Below are 19,131 nucleotides of genomic sequence, written 5' to 3'. Positions count from 1 at the left end.
CTGGATGTTCTGCTTAATGTGAAAGTACAGCTGTCTTTTAATAATAACCGGCAAATGGATACTGCTCTTTGACATTTATGGTGACTGATGAGTAGTGGTTCCTGTAATTTCTCATAGCAGGAATCCTCAAGAATGCATAAAATATTTTGTTCCCTGCTTAAAGTGGAACCTGTTAGGCCATGCACTAAACTGCTTCCTTCCCAGCAGCACAAGTTTACTTTTCCCTCCATCCCATGCCTCTCTATTCGGCCACCAAGAGAAAAGAGAAATACAGCATGCTTCTTGCCATGTAACAGCCCTGGTTCATGGGGTGTAAGCTGTGTAAGATCCAAATGCCAACTGCTGTTTGCTCCCAGTGGTTGAATTAAGTGATGGGGAGTGAAAGGAAAATTACTATGGGCAACTGGGAAGGGTGCCATTTAAGTGAATGAGTAAAGCACAGGTTCTCTTTTACACAGCTTACAATCTAATGTCTCTACCACAGTCATGAAGACGGTCTTTTTCAGAGTGTAACCTAGGAGGGTTTTGCAGCTGAGGCTTTGGTATTCCTGCACTGTTTTTGAATTATGTGCATGACCAGTTATGTTAAAGAAATGGCTAGTGTTAAATAGGCATGGTTTCCCCAAACAAAGGGATGCTGGCTCAGCAAATAGCTGACCTTTCTGCACAACTGCATATAAAGCATTACGCATGTTTTAAAGACCTTTAGAAAAATTGAGCCATCAAAAGCCAACTGTTTAGGAATCATTGTTTAGTCAGCCTATACACCCAGTGAGCATTTGTTTTCATAGTGTGTAAATGTTTATTTAAACTGAATGAAGAATTTTGACCTTTACAAGTAATGCTACATAGGTAAATCTCACATTAGCTTTTAATTAAAAAATGAAATGATGTGCATCTACCTTACCATCATACTGTACCATGAAAATGCAGGACATTAGGCAAGCCACAGGCCTTTATTTGCCGACATGTGTAATAATAATAAGTGTAAGACAGCTGAAACTCAAAGGAGCAATCACAAAGTAAAATGTTATAAAACATAAATAATATAATCAACACAATCATTGGTTATCTTAACATAGGGGCAATCTTAGAGTCCCGCACCTAGCAGAGCAGGGGCCCCAGACCTATTCAGAGAGGGGAACATTGTGGGTTTGAAGTATGTCACATTGACCATTAGCAGATGATGTTTCATTAAAGGAGAACTATGGGATTAGGGCTTTTCCCCATAGTTCTCCTAAGGGTAATGGGAGGACACAAACTAGCGTCCTCCCGTCACCCAAAGCTCAGTATAAAGCCAGCTACAGCTCGCGGGTATACTGAGACGCCACAGCCGGAACGGATCCAGACAATTATGTCTGGATCCACCCAGCTGTCACTCACGAGTGAGTGACAGCTGGCTCTGCCTATCTAGGTTACAGAGCCAGCTGTACCCGCCCCCTCCCCCATCCATTCCGCCAGTCAGCGCTGGAGGATCGGACAGGCACTCCCCTGTCACAGCTCTTTGCCAGCACAGGATCGAGAAGGGAGCGAGCGCCGGTATGTGTTCGTTCACTTCCCGATCTAATGAGCCGACCTGTGACAGTTTCATTGTCACAGGCTGGCTCAGATTATGAGGCTGAGTGAAAATCACTCACATCATAATTCTCCTTTAACTGAACTAGCTAAGGAATACTTTAACAATTATGACAGTTTCCTTGTGAGGTAAGATCTGAACATTTTATTGAATGAGTGCCCATGACTTGTTTTGTTTAGGTCGGTACAATTAATGTAGTTTTATTGTAAAATTGAACAAATTGCTGACAATAAAATTTAAATAAATTAAAACCAATGCCAATATAATTCCTGGAGGCGGCGGCGCTGGATGTGGGTGGCCTGGAGGCGTCTGGAGGATAGTTCTTTCAGGGGATGGTCTCTCCTCCCTGCTTCTCTTTTCCTGTTCTAAATACCTCAGGACAAACCAAGTGACTAAGAGACGTCTTCCGTCTAAGGCTTCCATTGTATTGCCTACCTCCCACCTCCTGCTCAATATTGGGTTATTTGGTTCCCACTTTGGCTCTCCTGTTCACTGGGCAGGACCATATGGGTGTGTTGCCCGGATAGGCCCGCTTGGGGACACACATACACCAGCCAGTGTAAACTGATATTCCCTTTTCCTGAAGAAGCGCAGAGGTGCGTGAAACGTTGAAACTGCTCCTCCACTCCTAACCCTTCCAGCAGTATTTGCGTTAACCTAGATCATGTGTTATACCTCTATGTGTTGAACCCAGATCATGTTTAATATCCTAATATCTGAATCATGGTTTCCTCAAACGGTCATACTCTGCATGTAGGGAGGTGTTAGTGGAGCAAAAATCTGCTCCACTCCTAAACCCTCCTAGCATTGTTTCCAGACCTATTATCCATGTTACTGTCATTAGTAATTTTGGACACCTGATGAATTAACCCTGATCATGTTTATTACCTTTAATTTCTAATCCAAATGCAAATCATGTCTTTTCTAAAACATCTATACTCTGAATGGAAGGTTTTTGTTAAGCATTGTTTTTGTGAGCATATAGGGACTTATCTACTCAGCTGGTTGCTTTTATGAATGGGTTATATCAATTAGCCTCTTTTTAAATTATTACTATTAAAAATATATATTTTTTATGATCTTTTTTTATACTCTGAATGGAAGGTTTTTGTTAAGCATTGTTTTTGTGATCATATAGGGACTTATCTACTCAGCTGGTTGCTTTTATGAATGGGTTATATCAATTAGCCTCTTTTTAAATTATTACTATTAAAAATGTATATTTTTTATGATCTATTTTTGTTCGGAGTTGTCATTTTGGTGCTTTCAAAACCCCACTTTTCTTCTCATCCTTTGTTAACTGCATTGGCCTACAGTTGACCTCCTTATGACCTACATTTGACCTGTTTCAAGCAGGTTTTGCATTGCAATAGACTTATTTGGAAATTCACAGCCCATCTGAAGTGAGCAAAATCCAATCAGCACAGGCCCTGACAGACTTGCATGGTAAAGAACAGAAGTAAAACACAACAACTGTGCAGCAATGCAAGCACTAGGCCGAGGCTTTGCTTATAGTAAGATAATATAACTAGTACCCTGTATATATAAAACTACAAATCAAACATTAAAACATGCACTACAGGGGACTAAATAATCTACACATTCCTTACAATGTATACATGACTGTAAACATAGCCTGATAGTAAGGTCAATTAAATAATACAATGGCATAAGAAACAGAAGGTAATGTTGCACGTTCGTGTTGTTAACAATAGCAAAGTACATTTGTCTACTCTTGAGAAGGAGTAAAATTACCTGCTAACCAGAAGCAGCCAGAAGGACACGTATGCTACTATGCTTGCATGTCATCACATTTAAAGTTAAGCAAAGTCATCATTTTCAGGACTTATGGGAATCAAGGGATGTTAAAAGGATATAATTAGCCTCGGAATGCTGACACTCCCTTCAATCATAAGGCATATAAAAGCAGATGAAAGTCAGACTACTGCCAGGTTAGGTGGGAATCAAGTAGCTTTACCATGGACTCACTATGTGTAGAAAAGCACCAAACATTTATTATAAAACTGACTTTTGCTTAAGAAATGTTTGCTGTAAATATTGCATATTTATTAGATCATTTTATTTTCAGCACATATAATAGATTGGCTATTGTTTTATTTCTCGTGTTCCCCAACATTGTGTTCACTACTAAAAGTCCAAGTGAACAACAAATAGCCCAATCCAAAAGCCCAACATTGTGTCCACTACTGAAAGTCCAAGTGAACACTAAATAGCCTAAGCCAAAAACACATAAGTGGCGTAGCAACACTATCCATGATTTATCATTTATCCTTCAACCACTACATACAAAAGCTTTCTAAATTCTGCAAAATAACAGTTCAGATTACATGAGATTATTAGCAGTTTAAGGATCCAGAAGGAACAAGAGCAACATTTATTTCTCTCACCCAGTGGATTTCCAAACGTGATGCCAAGACATGGTAAAGTTCCAATTCAATTTGCTTTAGTATGCTATATTATTAATAAAAGGGCAACATTTCTAAACTGTACTCACTGACAACTTGACTTTCTTTGCAATTTTTCTAAAGGGAAGACCTACACTTTTAAGATTTATATCCCTAAAATGTACATTATTTTGTATATTTTACATCTTACCTTTCTACAATTTTAGCTTATTAACTGCACTTTAACTGCCGACATTTAAAAAAGTAAAAACATGAAAAAATTGTGATGTTCTGACAGCATACATTCTCTCAATGCTCATTACCAGTTATCATTTCTGCTGGTCAATAAATGGACACACTTTTCATATATATACAGCGTATATTTGTTTTAATGATTTATTCAATGTAGAAAAGCTATCCATTAATACGTATTACCATGGTTTGTGCACTTTAGAAGCAAGATGTAAGAACTGTTTACTAAATAAGGCAGAAAACTGGCATGTGCAAAGGTTTGGCCGTCTTTACAGTTGATCAATTAGTGTGATGTTTTTTTAGATTCCCAAACTTAAAGCAGTACTAAGTGATAAGAATTTGTTTTTTTTTACCTTAATGCATTCTTTACATTAAAAAAGAACTCCATGCAAAACTTTTGTTAACCCTTGCAGTGGGGCTATCCCTACACTGCAAGGGTTAACTGCTCATTTTGGCCTTGGTGCTAAAAACTAAAAGTTATACTCACCTGAACCTCACAGCTGTCTTGTTCTTAGACCAGTCCTTCCGCTCCAGTGGTCTAAGGTCCTGTAAATCATCACATTCTATACACATTGTGTGGACATTTCGGCAGCGTAGGAGGAGGAGAGAGGCTTCAGTAAGTGGAGAAGCAAGGAGCCAGCTCAGCGATTTGGGTAAGTTTACCTTTTTTTTAAGCACCTAGACAAAAATGACCAGTTAACCCTAGCAGTGGAGATTCCCAGTTCTTCCCAGAGTTCTTCTTTAAGGTAAAATGCCCAGTACCTTTCCATGCCCCCCATCCCCAAACACTTACCAATGGCCCCTTGTTACTGCCACCAGATCCAGGAAGATCTGCGCTGTTTCCTGAACTTCCAGGTTGTGGAGGGTACTGAGGGCAGTGAAGAGATAGACACCTGCTGCCGTCAGGAGGAGAGCAGTGAAAGTAGCAGTGGCATTGCTTGCCAGGTGCTGTGTGTGTCTATGGAGACAGACAGCTAGGCACAGGTTCCAGCTAAGAAAGCATGTACATGGGGTCCCTTCAGCAGCCAGCTAGCTAAAGGAGACATCCACAAACAGGCAGGAGTTGACAGACGTTTGGGGACTGGCTGGAGTAGGAGAAAAAACTGTTTTTAAGAAGCAGAATAGTTCAATAATTATAGCTGTAAGTGTGAACCTCCTCTTTCTTTCAAACACATGGAACCTTTCAGGGTATACACTCAACAGTTAATCAGCTCAGTACCAGTGTAACAATAAATATAACTCATGCTTACAAAGCAGGGGAAGGCTATAAAATGATATGTAAATGTTGCTAAGGAGGCAATGATCCAAAATGTCATGAATCAAGAAGGAAGTTTTTGTTTCAATATAAATATATTATTTCCAACGTAAACAACAAACATACAAAAGAGAAAAGAAAAAAAAACAATAAAAAAAAAACCTATACAGCATTGCATAAAAAGCACTAAGGGACTTTATAGCCCCGTCCAATTCTTCAATCCTGATTATTTGATCATTCTCTCCAGAAACTTAAAAAACCTTTACCTTTATATAGTGATATAATTTATATTTACTCTGTGTTTAATATCCACTATCCGTTTCTCACCTCATTATAATAGTAATATTAATCTCTTCAAAAAGGAGAGAGAAGAAAAAAAAACGCAAAACAAAACAGATTAATAAAAAAATTAAAAAAAAAAAAACCAAATAATTTAATCAAAAAGCACTTATGTGTGTTTAAATAAGTGTATACGGCCATAGCAATATTTGACAGGTGAAATATTTTGCATATAATGCTCTTTAAAATATATTTCTAAAAACTTGTGATTTAAACCAAAAACACGTGTAGTTATAAATAAGTGCTTAAGGCCAGAACAAGCAGAAAGAGGGTTTTTTTAAATTCAAACATTATTGAAAATGTGTGAGGAGACATCAAGCATGCAGTGTATACATGACAACATAAGAATATACCTGAACTACAAGCATCTGACAATAAATAGTGGAAAACTCCTAAAGAACACAAGAAACTACAAGAAACAGTTGGAAGTTATGGTTTCTGCCAGAGGGGGTGTTACAAAATACCAACTCATAGAGTGTCAAAATGTCTGTACATGTTACATTTTTGTTTTATCCTTTCCAATCTATTACATTTACAAAAGAAGCAGTTATTTGAAAAGTCAAATGTCAGTTTGTGAGGTTGCATTATAACCCATAACTGGACACTTTTGGAGTGGGGAACGTTTAGTACCTGGGTCAGGTTCTAAATGCCACCTTTGTCTCTGTTCAGGAGGTTTCCCCAGGCATCTTTTTCTGTCTGACACTCATCACCAGGACAGAAAGTGTGGAGAGTGGGAGTGCAGACAGTAATAAAAACCTAACATCTGAAATCCTGTACTGCACTATCATTCAAAATCAGAGTATTAGGGTGCATGGCCAACGGTGGTATAAATCTAAAGCAGAAATAGTCAGCACTCCTTAAACTCCTTTATCAATTTGGTTGCATCATCAGTGTCTTTTAAACTGTTGTATCCCTGACTTCTAGTGCATATAGTGACAGATGTATTATGCTAGTTTAGGTTTCATTCCTAAATGTCTTCATAAGGATATATGTCTCCAAATTGTGTCTAAATTTTCTCTGTCTCTAAATTGTCGCAAGCTTGCTAGAAAACCTCTTGGATGATAGCTATATAGTCCCAAAGTAAGCCAACTTAAGGGTATGAAACTGAATTACATGCAATACTTTAAAAAGTGTACAGGAGCACTTCTAGGATGTGCAATAGTTTGGGGGTCTTTTACTGTCACAAGTACTGCATGTAAACACCACGCAGTGGAGAAATTATACAAAATGTCGGAAAATAAGTGCAGTGAGTAACAAACATAAATATATATCGCAAGAAAAAAAAAAGATAACAGAGATAAAACTTTGAGGTTAGTTAGCATGACATGTTGGTCTTTGCAACCAACCACTTTTATAACTTCCCCCCAATGTATTTAAAGCAAAAGTAGGATATATTTGCAACAAATCTATGTGCCAACACCGCCAAGATATTTATGCTACCCTTTCCTGGGACACTTAGACACAGTGTTGAATTTGTTTGTTGACTGGCTCATAAGTGTGCTGGAAACATGCACCTTGCTCTAAAAAGCTAGTTATAGATTACTGGGACATGCTGGAGGTTTTCAGCTGCCTGTGTGCTGTGTTGGGCTTCTGGTATGTCTCTGCAGCTTAAACCTCCAGGCATACCTGCCTTTAACCTGTTTATTGCTGTGTACTCTGTGTCCCAGGTTGGAAGCTTTGTTAGATTACTATACAGATGGGCCTTGACGGTGCAGTATGGCTTCAACATAGATTTGCTGCAACTATATGCTACTAACACCTCTCCTTTAAGTATATACAGGGTTATTCGCAAAAGGGTGAAGAGTTTGGAGAAGGCGGGAGAAGTGTACATTCGAGGACAACATAGCTGAACTGGAAAGTGAGCTGAATTGGAGACCGTTTTCCAATCAGCTATTTTGTCCCAGATTGTTCACTTCTCCTGCCTTCTCCAAACTCTTCATCTCTTCACCCTTTCGTGAATAACCCTGATACTGTTTCAGGAGTGCTTGCTATTCCTGCTTTGGTAAACAAAAAAAACCTGACAGAGGCCCTAATACTTTCCCCCTGTACTAGAAACGTTTTGTTTTTTTTGCAGTCTGTGTCCTTGCTGGGCAGATATCCCATCATATGTCTGATACCTGTCATATAGAAGTTGAGAATTCACTGCACTAGGAGAATATCATTAACAACCAAGTTGAAGTTATAATCGATATCCACTCTATTAAAGGATAGGAAATATGTATTGGCTAGAGTTGGGGCTTAAAGGAAACATGTACTGAGAGAAGTATGGAATTAGCCATTTCTGACCTCTTCTAAAAATGCAAGTTCCCTGGCCCTCATACTGATCTATTGTCTTTAATGTTTCTATGTCAATGACCCCCCAGAAAAAGCATAGACATTTTCAAGGTTAGTGACTAAGTATTCAATATAGTTGACAAGCATGACTGCCAGGCAATATATATATACACATATTGTGGCAGTGCATGGCAATGCCGCGGCGTAGTATGGCAACATTTCATGCACTTTCATGAGAAGCTGCCTTCTTTAGCAAATACAGTCCTTTGTAGCTTATACCGTCCTTAGTAGCTTTCCTCAGCTCTAAGGCTCTCAGCACACCTCAGTGTGATACTCACACTGCTCTCCCAGCAGTGGATCACGGACTCTCTAACGGTGGCCAACTGGTCCCTTGGGTCACCGACCTTCCTGACCTCTCCCGGCTGTTCCTTGTGCGTCCAGCACGCACCCGAGTCTGCGTGTGTCCGTGTGCCTCCTGCACACACACAACTCCCTCTCCGAGCACTGGGCTGGCTTCTAATAAGGCTGCTCTCAGCCATTTGATCAGCCCAAGCTTGTCATTGGTAACACCTGGCCCCAGGACTGGAGATCTCATCCCATCCAGAGCTCTAAGAGATTTCCAGAGCTCCAGATTCCAGCTACATTTAGGAAAACCTGGAAGGGCCTGAAAAGCCAGGCTCTTCCTTAAAACAGTGTTTACATTTTGGACCCTCTCAGCCCCTTTGGCTGAGAGTCCTGGGTGCCAATGTTGCCATACTACGCCGCAGCATTGCCATGCAGTGCCACAATATATACTGTATATGCTGTATATTTATGCTATATGGTATATGAGAAATATAGACGATTAAGGTAATCCACTATTACTAACAATATTATCTATATATTGTCCCTGTAATGTCCTCCTTATATTGTACAGCACAGCGCTACGCAAACTGTTGGCGCTATATAAATCCTGTATAATAAGAATATAGTTTTCAATTCAATTAGTACTAAATCACCTATGTGTGGGGGAGGTCTTACTTTTAAAGAAAAACTAGTAACATGCATATAAGAGCCCATAATCTCCAAACGGGTAGATGTGAGAATATAGAAATATAATAAGACATTATAGCAAATAAAGCTTGTCTAAATGGTCTTTTATCATTCATCAATATTTTCTCTTTACCAGGTATAAATGGTACAGGATTCATTTTGACAGGTGAATCAGGAAACCACTGACTGACACCGCGAAGTTTGTTCTACAATTTATTCAGTCTTTTCTCAATATAACTGATGCTCCCTGTATTTATTTTGGCTTTAATGACTGTCCTGGCTCTCAGCACCCTCATTGCAGTTTTCACAAACTCACTCATCATTGTTGTGAACCTTATCGATAAAGCCAAGGGAAAACATTTTAGCCCCTCTGACCTAATTGTGGTGACTCTCTGCATATCCAACATTATATTTCAGTTTACTATGTTAATCAATGATTATATGAGTTTCATTGAGAGTGATGTGTACTTCACTGATGAAGTCTATACAGTATCTGTTGTCTTTCTCATTCTACCAATTTATTCCAGCTTCTGGTTTACAGTTTGCCTTTCCATCAATTATTACTTGCAGATTGTCATATCCACTCATCCCGTTTTAATCCGACTAAAGCTTGCAGGTTCCCAACTGATCCCGCCACTCATAATGGCTTCATTATTTATATCATTGGCTACTGGCCTCCCTGCAGCCTGGAACATCTACAGAGATCCTCTGGAATTAAATATATCAAATAATGAGAGTGAGGAAGCATCATACCCAAAACTGAGCACTGCTTACCTACTGCCCAGTAACCTTGTCAGCTGTTCCCTACCATTGGTTCTAGTGGGAGTTGCTAATGGATTGATCATCAAGTCACTTGTTACCAAAACTCACAAGTCAGACAGAAATGCAAAGGGAGAGATGAGTGCCCGGGCAGAAGGACGGGTCCGTGCAGCCAGGACAATAAGCTGTCTTCTCATTCTGTATATATCGTTTTATGTAGCTGAGATCCTGGTATTTATAGAGGTGTTTCCTCAGAGCAGCCCAGAATTCTGTGCCTGTTTAGTGGTCATCTATGGTTATTCACCAGCACAGTCAATTGTCCTGATTTTTGGCAGCCCAAAACTAAAACAAGTGTTTGTCACCATATTCCTATATTGTACAGGAGGCATCAACAAAGGGAAGCCAAGAACTCCAACTGTCCTATTTATTAAGCTCAAAGAAAAGAAAAATGTACACTTTCCAAAAGAGTAAACAACATAATAAATACAGTATGGTAGTTTGCACAGATAGGGTTATCCATATTTCCAGCGAGAAATACAGTCAGCATAAAAATGACTAATAAACCTTTATAATAACAGTATATGTATTATCCTTACTTTTTTCTATTCATTGTGAACTTCAGAAATATATGTACAGCCTTCAAAGCTTCCAGCAGCTGAAGATAACCTTGTAATTGTTGATGTGGTAAGGTTTAGTGCTGCATTGCATTTTCTTGCTGCATTGTGTTTAAAGGCTAATTCTGTCCAGAGCAAAAAGAGGCAGGAGGTTGTCCAAGACAGGCTTCAATTTCTCCTCTAGGCCTAAAAACCCATGCAGGTTGACTTTTCTTCTAAATCATGCTTCCAGAAACAAAGCAGACACATGTAGCTCTGGCATTTGCATATATATGACTGGATCTTGTAGTTTGCTTTGAAGCAAAGCTCCAGGCAAATCAATTCTTAACCCTTGCAGTGGGACTACCCCTACACTGCAAGGATTAAGTGCTCATTTTGCATAGAAAGCTAAAATCGTCTAGACCCTCCCCTCCAGTGGTCTAAGGTCTATTGAGTCATCACGTCCAATACAGTGTATAGAATGTGAGGACGCTGAGAGACATAGCATCGCTGAAGCGGAGGAGGAAAAAGGATGAAGGGACTAGTCTGGGAGTCAGCTAGGATTGCGGTTTGGGTGAGTATAATTTTATACTTTGTTAGTGTAGCTCCTTAGACAAAATTAACACTTAACCCCTGCAGTTCATGAGTAGCCCCATTGCAAGGGTGGTCAGAGTGAACCCAACAATAAATACTTTTTAATAACAGTATAACACATATATCCAGGTAGGGAAAATGTTATCCTGTTATCTGTTAATTAATATACATACAGACCTCTCAATCCATTAAGACATGTGCCATGGGGGGGCATCAAACAGGTATTGCTGTAAAATATTTTGTGGGGAATTTTGTTTATATCAGTAGTGGCAAAGATTACTTTTTTCTTTTAAAGCTCAACTGTAGCCATTTAGAAAATGTAGCACCATCTGACTAGGGATGGCATGTTGTAGAAAGTAGAAATTCTCAATTTCCCTCATTAAGCAAATTTGTTTTTTTTAAATCTACTTTTTTTCCTCTTTATTTAGAGCATGGGGGTTTTTTAGAATTTTTTTTTGTAGGGTCTTTCCTTTCATAACATACATAATTTGGGAAGCTTTAGGCAATTTCCGGCCCTAAAATGTGCATTTTAACATGTGTGATAAACAAATGAAATTGCAAAAACAGCTCTGGCAGCAAAGGGGTAAATAATGAACTTTAATATTAACTTCTTGCTTCTATTGCTAAGTAAGAGCAGAAAAAAAACAGTGGCTGCCCCTTGATTTATGTATATATCTCTGCCAGCAAAGCAGAAAGTTCCAAAGCGGGGAACTGTCATACGTCAATATGCCAACGTGGAATTGATTCATTAACAGTGAAAACTTGCTACTTTATATAATAAAAAGCTGTGTGTACAAATACTCTTTTCTTGGTTATGGATTTCTTCAAATCAAGTATTGAGCACTGATAATATAATCTATATTTGTATTGCTTTATATATGTGCTTCCCAGCCAACCATTTCTCATCTTTGTTACATAGTGTTTTGTCTTCATCAATTCGCTGATATTACTGTCAATTACTGGATAAACTGTCAATTACTGGAAAAGACCTAAATTAAAAGTAAAGCCTTTAAAAAAAGAATGGTAAGGTTTCTAATGTCACAAATGCTTCCACCTGCCTGTCAGCACTTTTTTCTGGCATGATTTACAAGCTGGGTCCTCTAATCCTTTTGTATTGCAACTATACTGTCTCCCCATGTGTTGTAAAGCACTGTGCTTTATAATAATAATAATAATTCCTGTATAATAATAATATAAATGATTCTGTGCCTAGGAGAAGTAACTCCTGTGCCGGAGTCAGGACCCTTTTTCGGGCCAAGCCATTTAAAAGGCCAAAAATTCCAAACCCGAAAGAAAACCGGAAGAAGATGGAATCGCTGGATGCAGGGGTGTACCGACACTGCAGCTCTGAAAGGGATCGCTTTCTTAGGTAACTTTGGCGGCCCAAGATTTTAAATTTAGTCTGGTGGTTTAAAAACTTTTATTATTGATTTACTGAGTGTAATAAAATTGTAATCTCACATCTTCTCAAAGTAGTATGGTGTTATTGTGTATGATCTGGCTTAAGGAATCTTTTATGGCATGCCCTGGATTGCTGAAGATACACCAAGAGTAGGAAACATTGGCACTCCAGCTGTGGTGAAATTACAAATCCCATTAGACAGTGCAAGGCCATGCTGAATCTTGGACCGTGTATAGCTTTGTGTTTACAGTAGATGATATTAAGTAGAAACATTAAAGCACAGAAGTAAGCAGTGGAGGCTGTGTGGACAGCAAGGCAATCCTGTTTTATCCTATAGAAGAGCAGCATAAAGAGCAGAAATGCAGTCAAAGCAGACCACGTGACTGTTATGAGACCCAGTAGCATAGGGAGGCCAATACAGTTTGGTTACATAATGATGTATCTTCGTCTTTCCCGAGGTGTGTGGAAAACCTGTGTCCGTCTCCTACTTCAGTTTTTAAGGTTATACGGGTTGAATGTGATGCTGGGATAACGGCAGCTGTTCACCATCCAGTCCTCTGGCTTCTTTTTATCAAGAAGTCAATAACTATTAGTCACAATATTTGTCAAAGTTTAAAAACATATTTGTTTTGAATAATCACGACTATTTGGACACAATAATCACAGATTTGTTTCACTTAAGTAATTTGGACACAATATTGCAAATCTTTATTTTTCTTTGTTGAGATGGTTTCTTGTTTGTATTTTTCACTGATATAAGCAGTACTCTTGGTTTGAAGACTTTTTTCAGCTTGTTCAGCTTTTTTTCAGCTTTTTTCAGCTGTTTTCACTCACTAAGTTGTTAAATTACTTTTATGTGTTGGAGTATATTTATTTACTGACACATATTTATAAGAGATATATTTCACCTTACACATTTATTTGGTCTTATACACTACAAAGCCTTTAGCGCTACACTATAAATTCACTATCCCTTTGAGGCTCACTGACTAAGTTATAGCAGCTTCTGGCTATTCCGGTTTTTTGTTTGGGTCCAGAAGCGCAGGTTTTTCTTGTTTTATAATCAATGGCACCTGGCTGACTAAATACTTTTTTGCCCCACTGTAAATAGCATTTAAAGGGTATCTATGGTCAAAAACTAAGATAAATATGTGGTTCTAGATTGAATTCTATCCCACTCATAGCCATACGAATCTAGAAGTTTGTAAACTCATTGAAGATGCCAATAGGATGTACTGCCTCAATGCACTGACACAATTTCACTCAGCCCTGTGAATAAGTACTTCTTGTGTCACCACTCCCACAAAGTCTGCTATCTGAACTACAACTCAACGTCTGAACAATGTAACATTATCATCGCTTGCTGTAAGCAATGCATGATGGGATATTTAATCTTGAGGAATTAAGATTACATCACATCAAGCAGCAGGGAAAGTATTACAAAGAACACTAGGAATCCAGAAAGTTGTTGTATTGAATTGTATAATAGATATATCACTGTATATTTAACAGTAAAAAAGCCTGTGTCCATTATGTCAGATTGAAATTTTACTGTAGGTAAAGCAGACCTTGCATTAGCATTACAAGATCCACTTATTTAAAGGAGAACTATGAGGTGAGTGAATTACACTCATCCCCATAGTTAAAGCCGACATGTGACATTGAAACTGTCACTGGTGGGCTCTATTGATCGGGAAGTGAGCGAACACATACTGTCAATCTGCTCACTTCCCAATCATTTCCCTGCAGAGAGCAGTGACTATCAGTCACCGCTCCACGCAGGGATTCCCCCTCCCCTCTCCAATCCTACAGAGCTGACAGGAGGGATTGTCGGGATTCTTCCCGGCTGTGGCACTCTCAGCATATAGCTGAGTTTTGGGTCACAGGAGGACATATACTACTAAAAGAGAACTATGGGAAAAAAACATCACTACATAGTTCTCTTTTAATGAGGCACCACTCCCACATATCAAAACACTGCAAAAATAGATGAAATCACCATTCCTCCAACAACATCCCAGAGAATGTAGAGTAGCCCAAATCTCATGAGAAGACACTACTGCACTGTGCAGTAGTTCTCTAGAATTGGGATACATGGCATTCTCCAGGATCAGTCAGAAGGAAGGTGACTTCATCCCTTGCAGTGTGGTATTATGGAGTACTGAAGATGGGGGAAAGGTAAGTCTCGTAACTACTTTTTCACCCCAACATGTTTTTTGCAGCAGTTTAAGATGGGGAAGGGAACCCTTGCTAAATAAGTGGATCATGCATTGTGTACAAGGTCCATGTTAAGTCATGAATTTATTTTCCCTAATGGATTATCCAAAGATTCCAGCTTTATATTTCAGTACAGTATACACCATAAATTGAGATTGTTCTGCAATGATTTTAAGGTTAAACAGTGATGTGGACAAGAGTGAAAAATTAACAAGATAGCAAATGTGTACCCGTTGATGAATGTTTTTGGTCTCTGAGTGATTCAACACACTGGTATGCATTACTAAGCATTTAGATAATATTTTAGCTGGACACACATTTGGTCAATTGTGCTATCTCATTAAATTGATCATGGTGGAGACAAAGAGGTTGATTTCTGGCACATCTTAGGCAAATAGGCTGTTAACTTGGTGAAAGAGGTGAAGCTCTGCTGACTTGCGACTTCCAATCATGTGCAAGCAAAAATACAGTTTTTTAAATCTGCCTTGCTCATGGGTATTTTTTGCAAAGGGAATTTTCACCGCATTCACTAAGCTAAGGGAAAATTCCCTTGCAAAGCAAAAATTCCCTTTCAAATTTAGCAGCCTATTTGCCTTTATTAAAACCAAAGTGTTAGCTAATTGTCTATGATGGAACATGATGAAGGGTAGAATGGAAGCTGAATATAGATGAAAAGAAGGGAGATAGAGAAAGCAGAATGGCACCTGGTTGTGGATTAGAAGGGACAGAGTAGAAGCTGTTCATGGCAGGGGGTAAAGGGGAGAAAGGAGAGACCATAGAACATTGTAAGAGATAAGGAAGGCAGAATAAATGCTGACCAGGCAGGAGAGAGGAGGCAGGGTGTGAGCTGATCAAGTACTGCAGAAATTGGGAGAAGGTAGAGTGCAGATAATCATGTATAGGGGTAAAGCTGTGACACACTGAATGTGAAGCCATGCAGAGCAAAGCAAAGCTGTTAGGCACGGTGGTTTGCATGCAGTGTGTGAGCTGAGCGCGGCCGGATGAAAGACTGCATCTTCAGCCAATTGGCGAGTGTGTAACAAGCGAATGGGCTTTGCATCCTGACGTGCGGGTTTATACCGATTGGCTGCAGATGAAATTTTTAATCTTGGCATGCTCAGCTATGCAAGCTCTCGCAAGCTGGAGTGCCGGAATGAAAATGAAATGACACACTGCATGCGAAGGTCCATGCACCACCGCTCCGCGCTGCTTCCAGTGCAGTGTGTCACTGCCATTAAGAAAGAAATGTAATCTGATCATGGACAGGGATTGAGATGGCTCAACGTGATTTGATCATGGACCATAGGAAGAACAAGTAGAGAAGGGCTGAGCATGGCTGAGGGGCAAAGGGGAAGATGTTTGTTGCTGGGGGAGAGGTAGACCTTTAGCTGAATGTGCCATACCTTTAAAAAAATATGTTTTTCGACATTTAATTGCAAATGTGTTTACACTTATGGTTTCCCTTTAGTCCCCCGGCAAAGTCTTAAAATGACCTGTTGACCTTGCCAGCTGAGTCTACTTCATACAGCTGTCTGTGATAGGGTGACAATGTGGTACACTGGTCCTAAATTAAGAACAATGTTGTCACCATCATCTAGGCTGTGCTTGCTTGCACTATAGCGAGATGAGAAGATATTGCATGGGGTGCTATAGGCATGTGCCCATGTGGCTAAATTATATTACTGCAACACTGACAGTCATTCTGCATCATGTCTGTGACTGTATCTGCTAGTAAATACAACTTCTCCTTACTGCACTCCGACAATGGCCAAGCAGAAAAGTTCATGCTGCTAGCTGTGAGCTCCATTAGCCTGTTCTAGAACTTCTAAATGCCACTTTGACTCTGGTTAACACTCCCTGGTTAACACTCCACAACATAAGCTCCACTTGCAGCGGTGGGAAAACTCTGGCCTTACAGCTGCTTTGGAACTACAAATCCCATTAGCCATCGCAAGACTCTGACAACAACAGGCATGACTCCCAGAGGCAGATCCATGATCGGATTTGTAGTTTCACCACAGCTGGAGGGCCAGAGTTTGCCTTCCCCTGGGCTACGGTATTAAAATGAGTTGGCAATCTCAACCTACTCCAAGCAAGCACTAAGTGAAGATAGTGTCTGAAATAACAGAATTAAACAGAAACTGTATTGCACTATTTGGCAACTCCTGCTACTTTATAGTGCTTTATAGTGCACCCCTCCTCAAATAAAGTTTTGTGTCACTGCTTATTATGACAGCTAGGTTCACTTGCTCCCCTTGGCAAAATTTAATAACCAGGTCAGCAAATAATTGGTTAGCCAAATGGACTAATGCTATTCTTTGTGGTTTATGGTTTTAGCCTGAAACATATAAGTTCATGTGCTATCCTTTGTTACTTTGTCATCAATTCTGTTCTAGCACAAATTAAGGGACATCTAAACATTAGACTTGTACCTGCAGACCTGCAGTCTATGAAAGAAGTACCAACATACGTCCAGCAGCATGGGCCGGGCAATGTGCTTACAGCCATCTTTGATGTAAATTAGCTGTTCCTGACCATCACTTTAGGAGTAGGTGAAAGAGCAGCCCTGTACTGAGATGACCAAGCAATCTGTCTCAAAGGAGCAGATTGTTCAGGGAGTAGCAGGATGTTCTCAGAGCCAGGAAGCTGCAGGCTGGATTTCTGGAAAGAAGACTCTTGTTCAGTAGGCATCTGATCATACTGGCATTCTTTTCTGAAGATGTGGACAATATATATTATATCTTTTTTAGTAAAGGTGCATTTGATTACAGTGAGGCGAATGTATCAAAACTGCAGCAGACGTGCATGGCAACCAATCAGCTTCTCTCTTTCATTTTCAAATCTTAACTGGACAGACTGGAGAGAGAAGCTGATTGGTTGCCATGGGCAACTGCTCCAGATTTTGTCTTCTCCAGTTTTGATAAATTCCCCCCAGTATTTATATAAAACCAATCATTTAAAACTAAAATTAGCTTTAACATGTCAACGGACTTTCAAATGACATTTTAAGTATCTTAAATCAGCAGCTTTCATTAAAATATTACATGAAGATTTCACCATGAAGGTCCTAGTATAGGCCCTTCTTGTTATAGGGTGACAACACTTTGTCCCTGTCTCCGAATTGTGTTCCCATATTGTTACACAGGCTACTTCTCCCACTGCTGACATGCCACCCACTCTGGACACTCCTCCTACTGCAGACACTCCTCCCACTGCAGACACTCACCCCACTTCGGACACTCCTCCCACTGTTTTTCTTTCATTTTTATGAATGCAATGTACCTAATAAAAGTATGTTGCATGGTAGAAATGTTTTTTTATTTAAAGGAGAACTATGAGGTGAGTGCGTGTCCCTCCCCTCATAGTGCTAGCCGACCTGTGACAATGAGACTGTCACAGGTCGGCTCAGTAGATCTGGAGGTGAGCGAACACATGCCGGTGTTCGCTCACTTCTCGATCCTGTCACGGCTCTCTGCCGTGACAGGGGAGGTGATGGATTCCCCCCTCCCCGCTCCGATCTGCCAGCGCTGACTGGCGGAACGGACGGGGGAGGGGGCGGGTACAGCTGGCTCTGCCTCTAGATAGGCAGAGCTAGCTGTCACTCACGCAGCTGGGCGGATCTCGACATCGATGTCGGGATCCGTTTCGGCTGCGGCGTCTCAGTATACCGCGAGCTGTAGCTCGCGGTATACTGAGCTTAGGGTGACGGGAGGACGCTAGTTTGTATCCTCCCGTTACCCTAAGGAGAACTATGGGGAAAACCCCTGACCCCATAGTTCTCCTTTAAAGGCTTCACATGCACTTTAAAGTCCATCTCTGGGCACAATACACGTACTGCAGTTCAGTAAGTTGTACAGTGCCTTTGCTGTAAACTGACCTGCTATAATTACATCTGCCTCCTTATAAACCATATCTTCAGCTATACATGGTGGTGGAAGTCTAGTTGCTGCTGAACTTCCATGTCCGCTCTGGCTGCAGCCCTGCAGGTCTCATAGACCTCAACACTGAGGTTACATCTCCATCACTCTCTCCTCCTGGCCAATCACAAAACAGAGCCTGGGGTAGTTTGCTTTGTGATTGACCAGGAAGAGAGGGGGGCGGATTAGGGTTGCCACCTGTCCAGGATTCATCCGGACAGTCCGGGTTTTGAATGCTGTGTCCGGGTTTCATGGCAGCTGAAACCCGGACAAATGATGTCAGGCAGACAGGGGCAACCAAAATTAAGATAGGGGCTACTGGCCCCCCACTAAAAATAGTATTGACTGTGATATTTACATGAGAATGGGTGACTCTATGTACATATGAATAAGCCATAATTCACTCACCCCCCAAAAAATTTCAGTGTGTCACTAGAGTGTTCGGGTTTCGCTGGAAGAAAAGGTGGCAACCCTAGGGCGGATATGTGACCGCAGCACTGAGGTCTATGTAGCAAA

At 40.3% G+C, this 19,131-nt stretch overlaps 1 protein-coding gene across 1 annotated transcript; it reads left to right on the top strand.

The window, feature by feature from the left end:
• Positions 1-9,373: 9,373 nt before the first annotated feature.
• Positions 9,374-10,363, top strand: LOC108788442 (taste receptor type 2 member 9-like). Its single transcript, XM_018558198.1, has one exon. It carries the CDS (start codon positions 9,374-9,376, stop codon positions 10,361-10,363), a length of 990 nt encoding a protein of 329 aa, XP_018413700.1.
• The last annotated feature ends 8,768 nt before the right edge of the window (positions 10,364-19,131 follow it).

Source organism: Nanorana parkeri, unplaced genomic scaffold, assembly GCF_000935625.1.
Source record: "Nanorana parkeri isolate BGI_ZX_2015 unplaced genomic scaffold, ASM93562v1 scaffold325, whole genome shotgun sequence".
Taxonomy (NCBI): domain Eukaryota; kingdom Metazoa; phylum Chordata; class Amphibia; order Anura; family Dicroglossidae; genus Nanorana; species Nanorana parkeri.
Note: the sequence above shows the minus strand (reverse complement) of the source record. Positions and strands in the feature narration are given on the sequence as shown.

Coding starts and splice junctions, on each gene's coding strand:
- LOC108788442 (XM_018558198.1), top strand. CDS start 9,374: ATGCTCCCTGTATTTATTTTGGCTTTAATGACTGTCCTGGCTCTCAGC.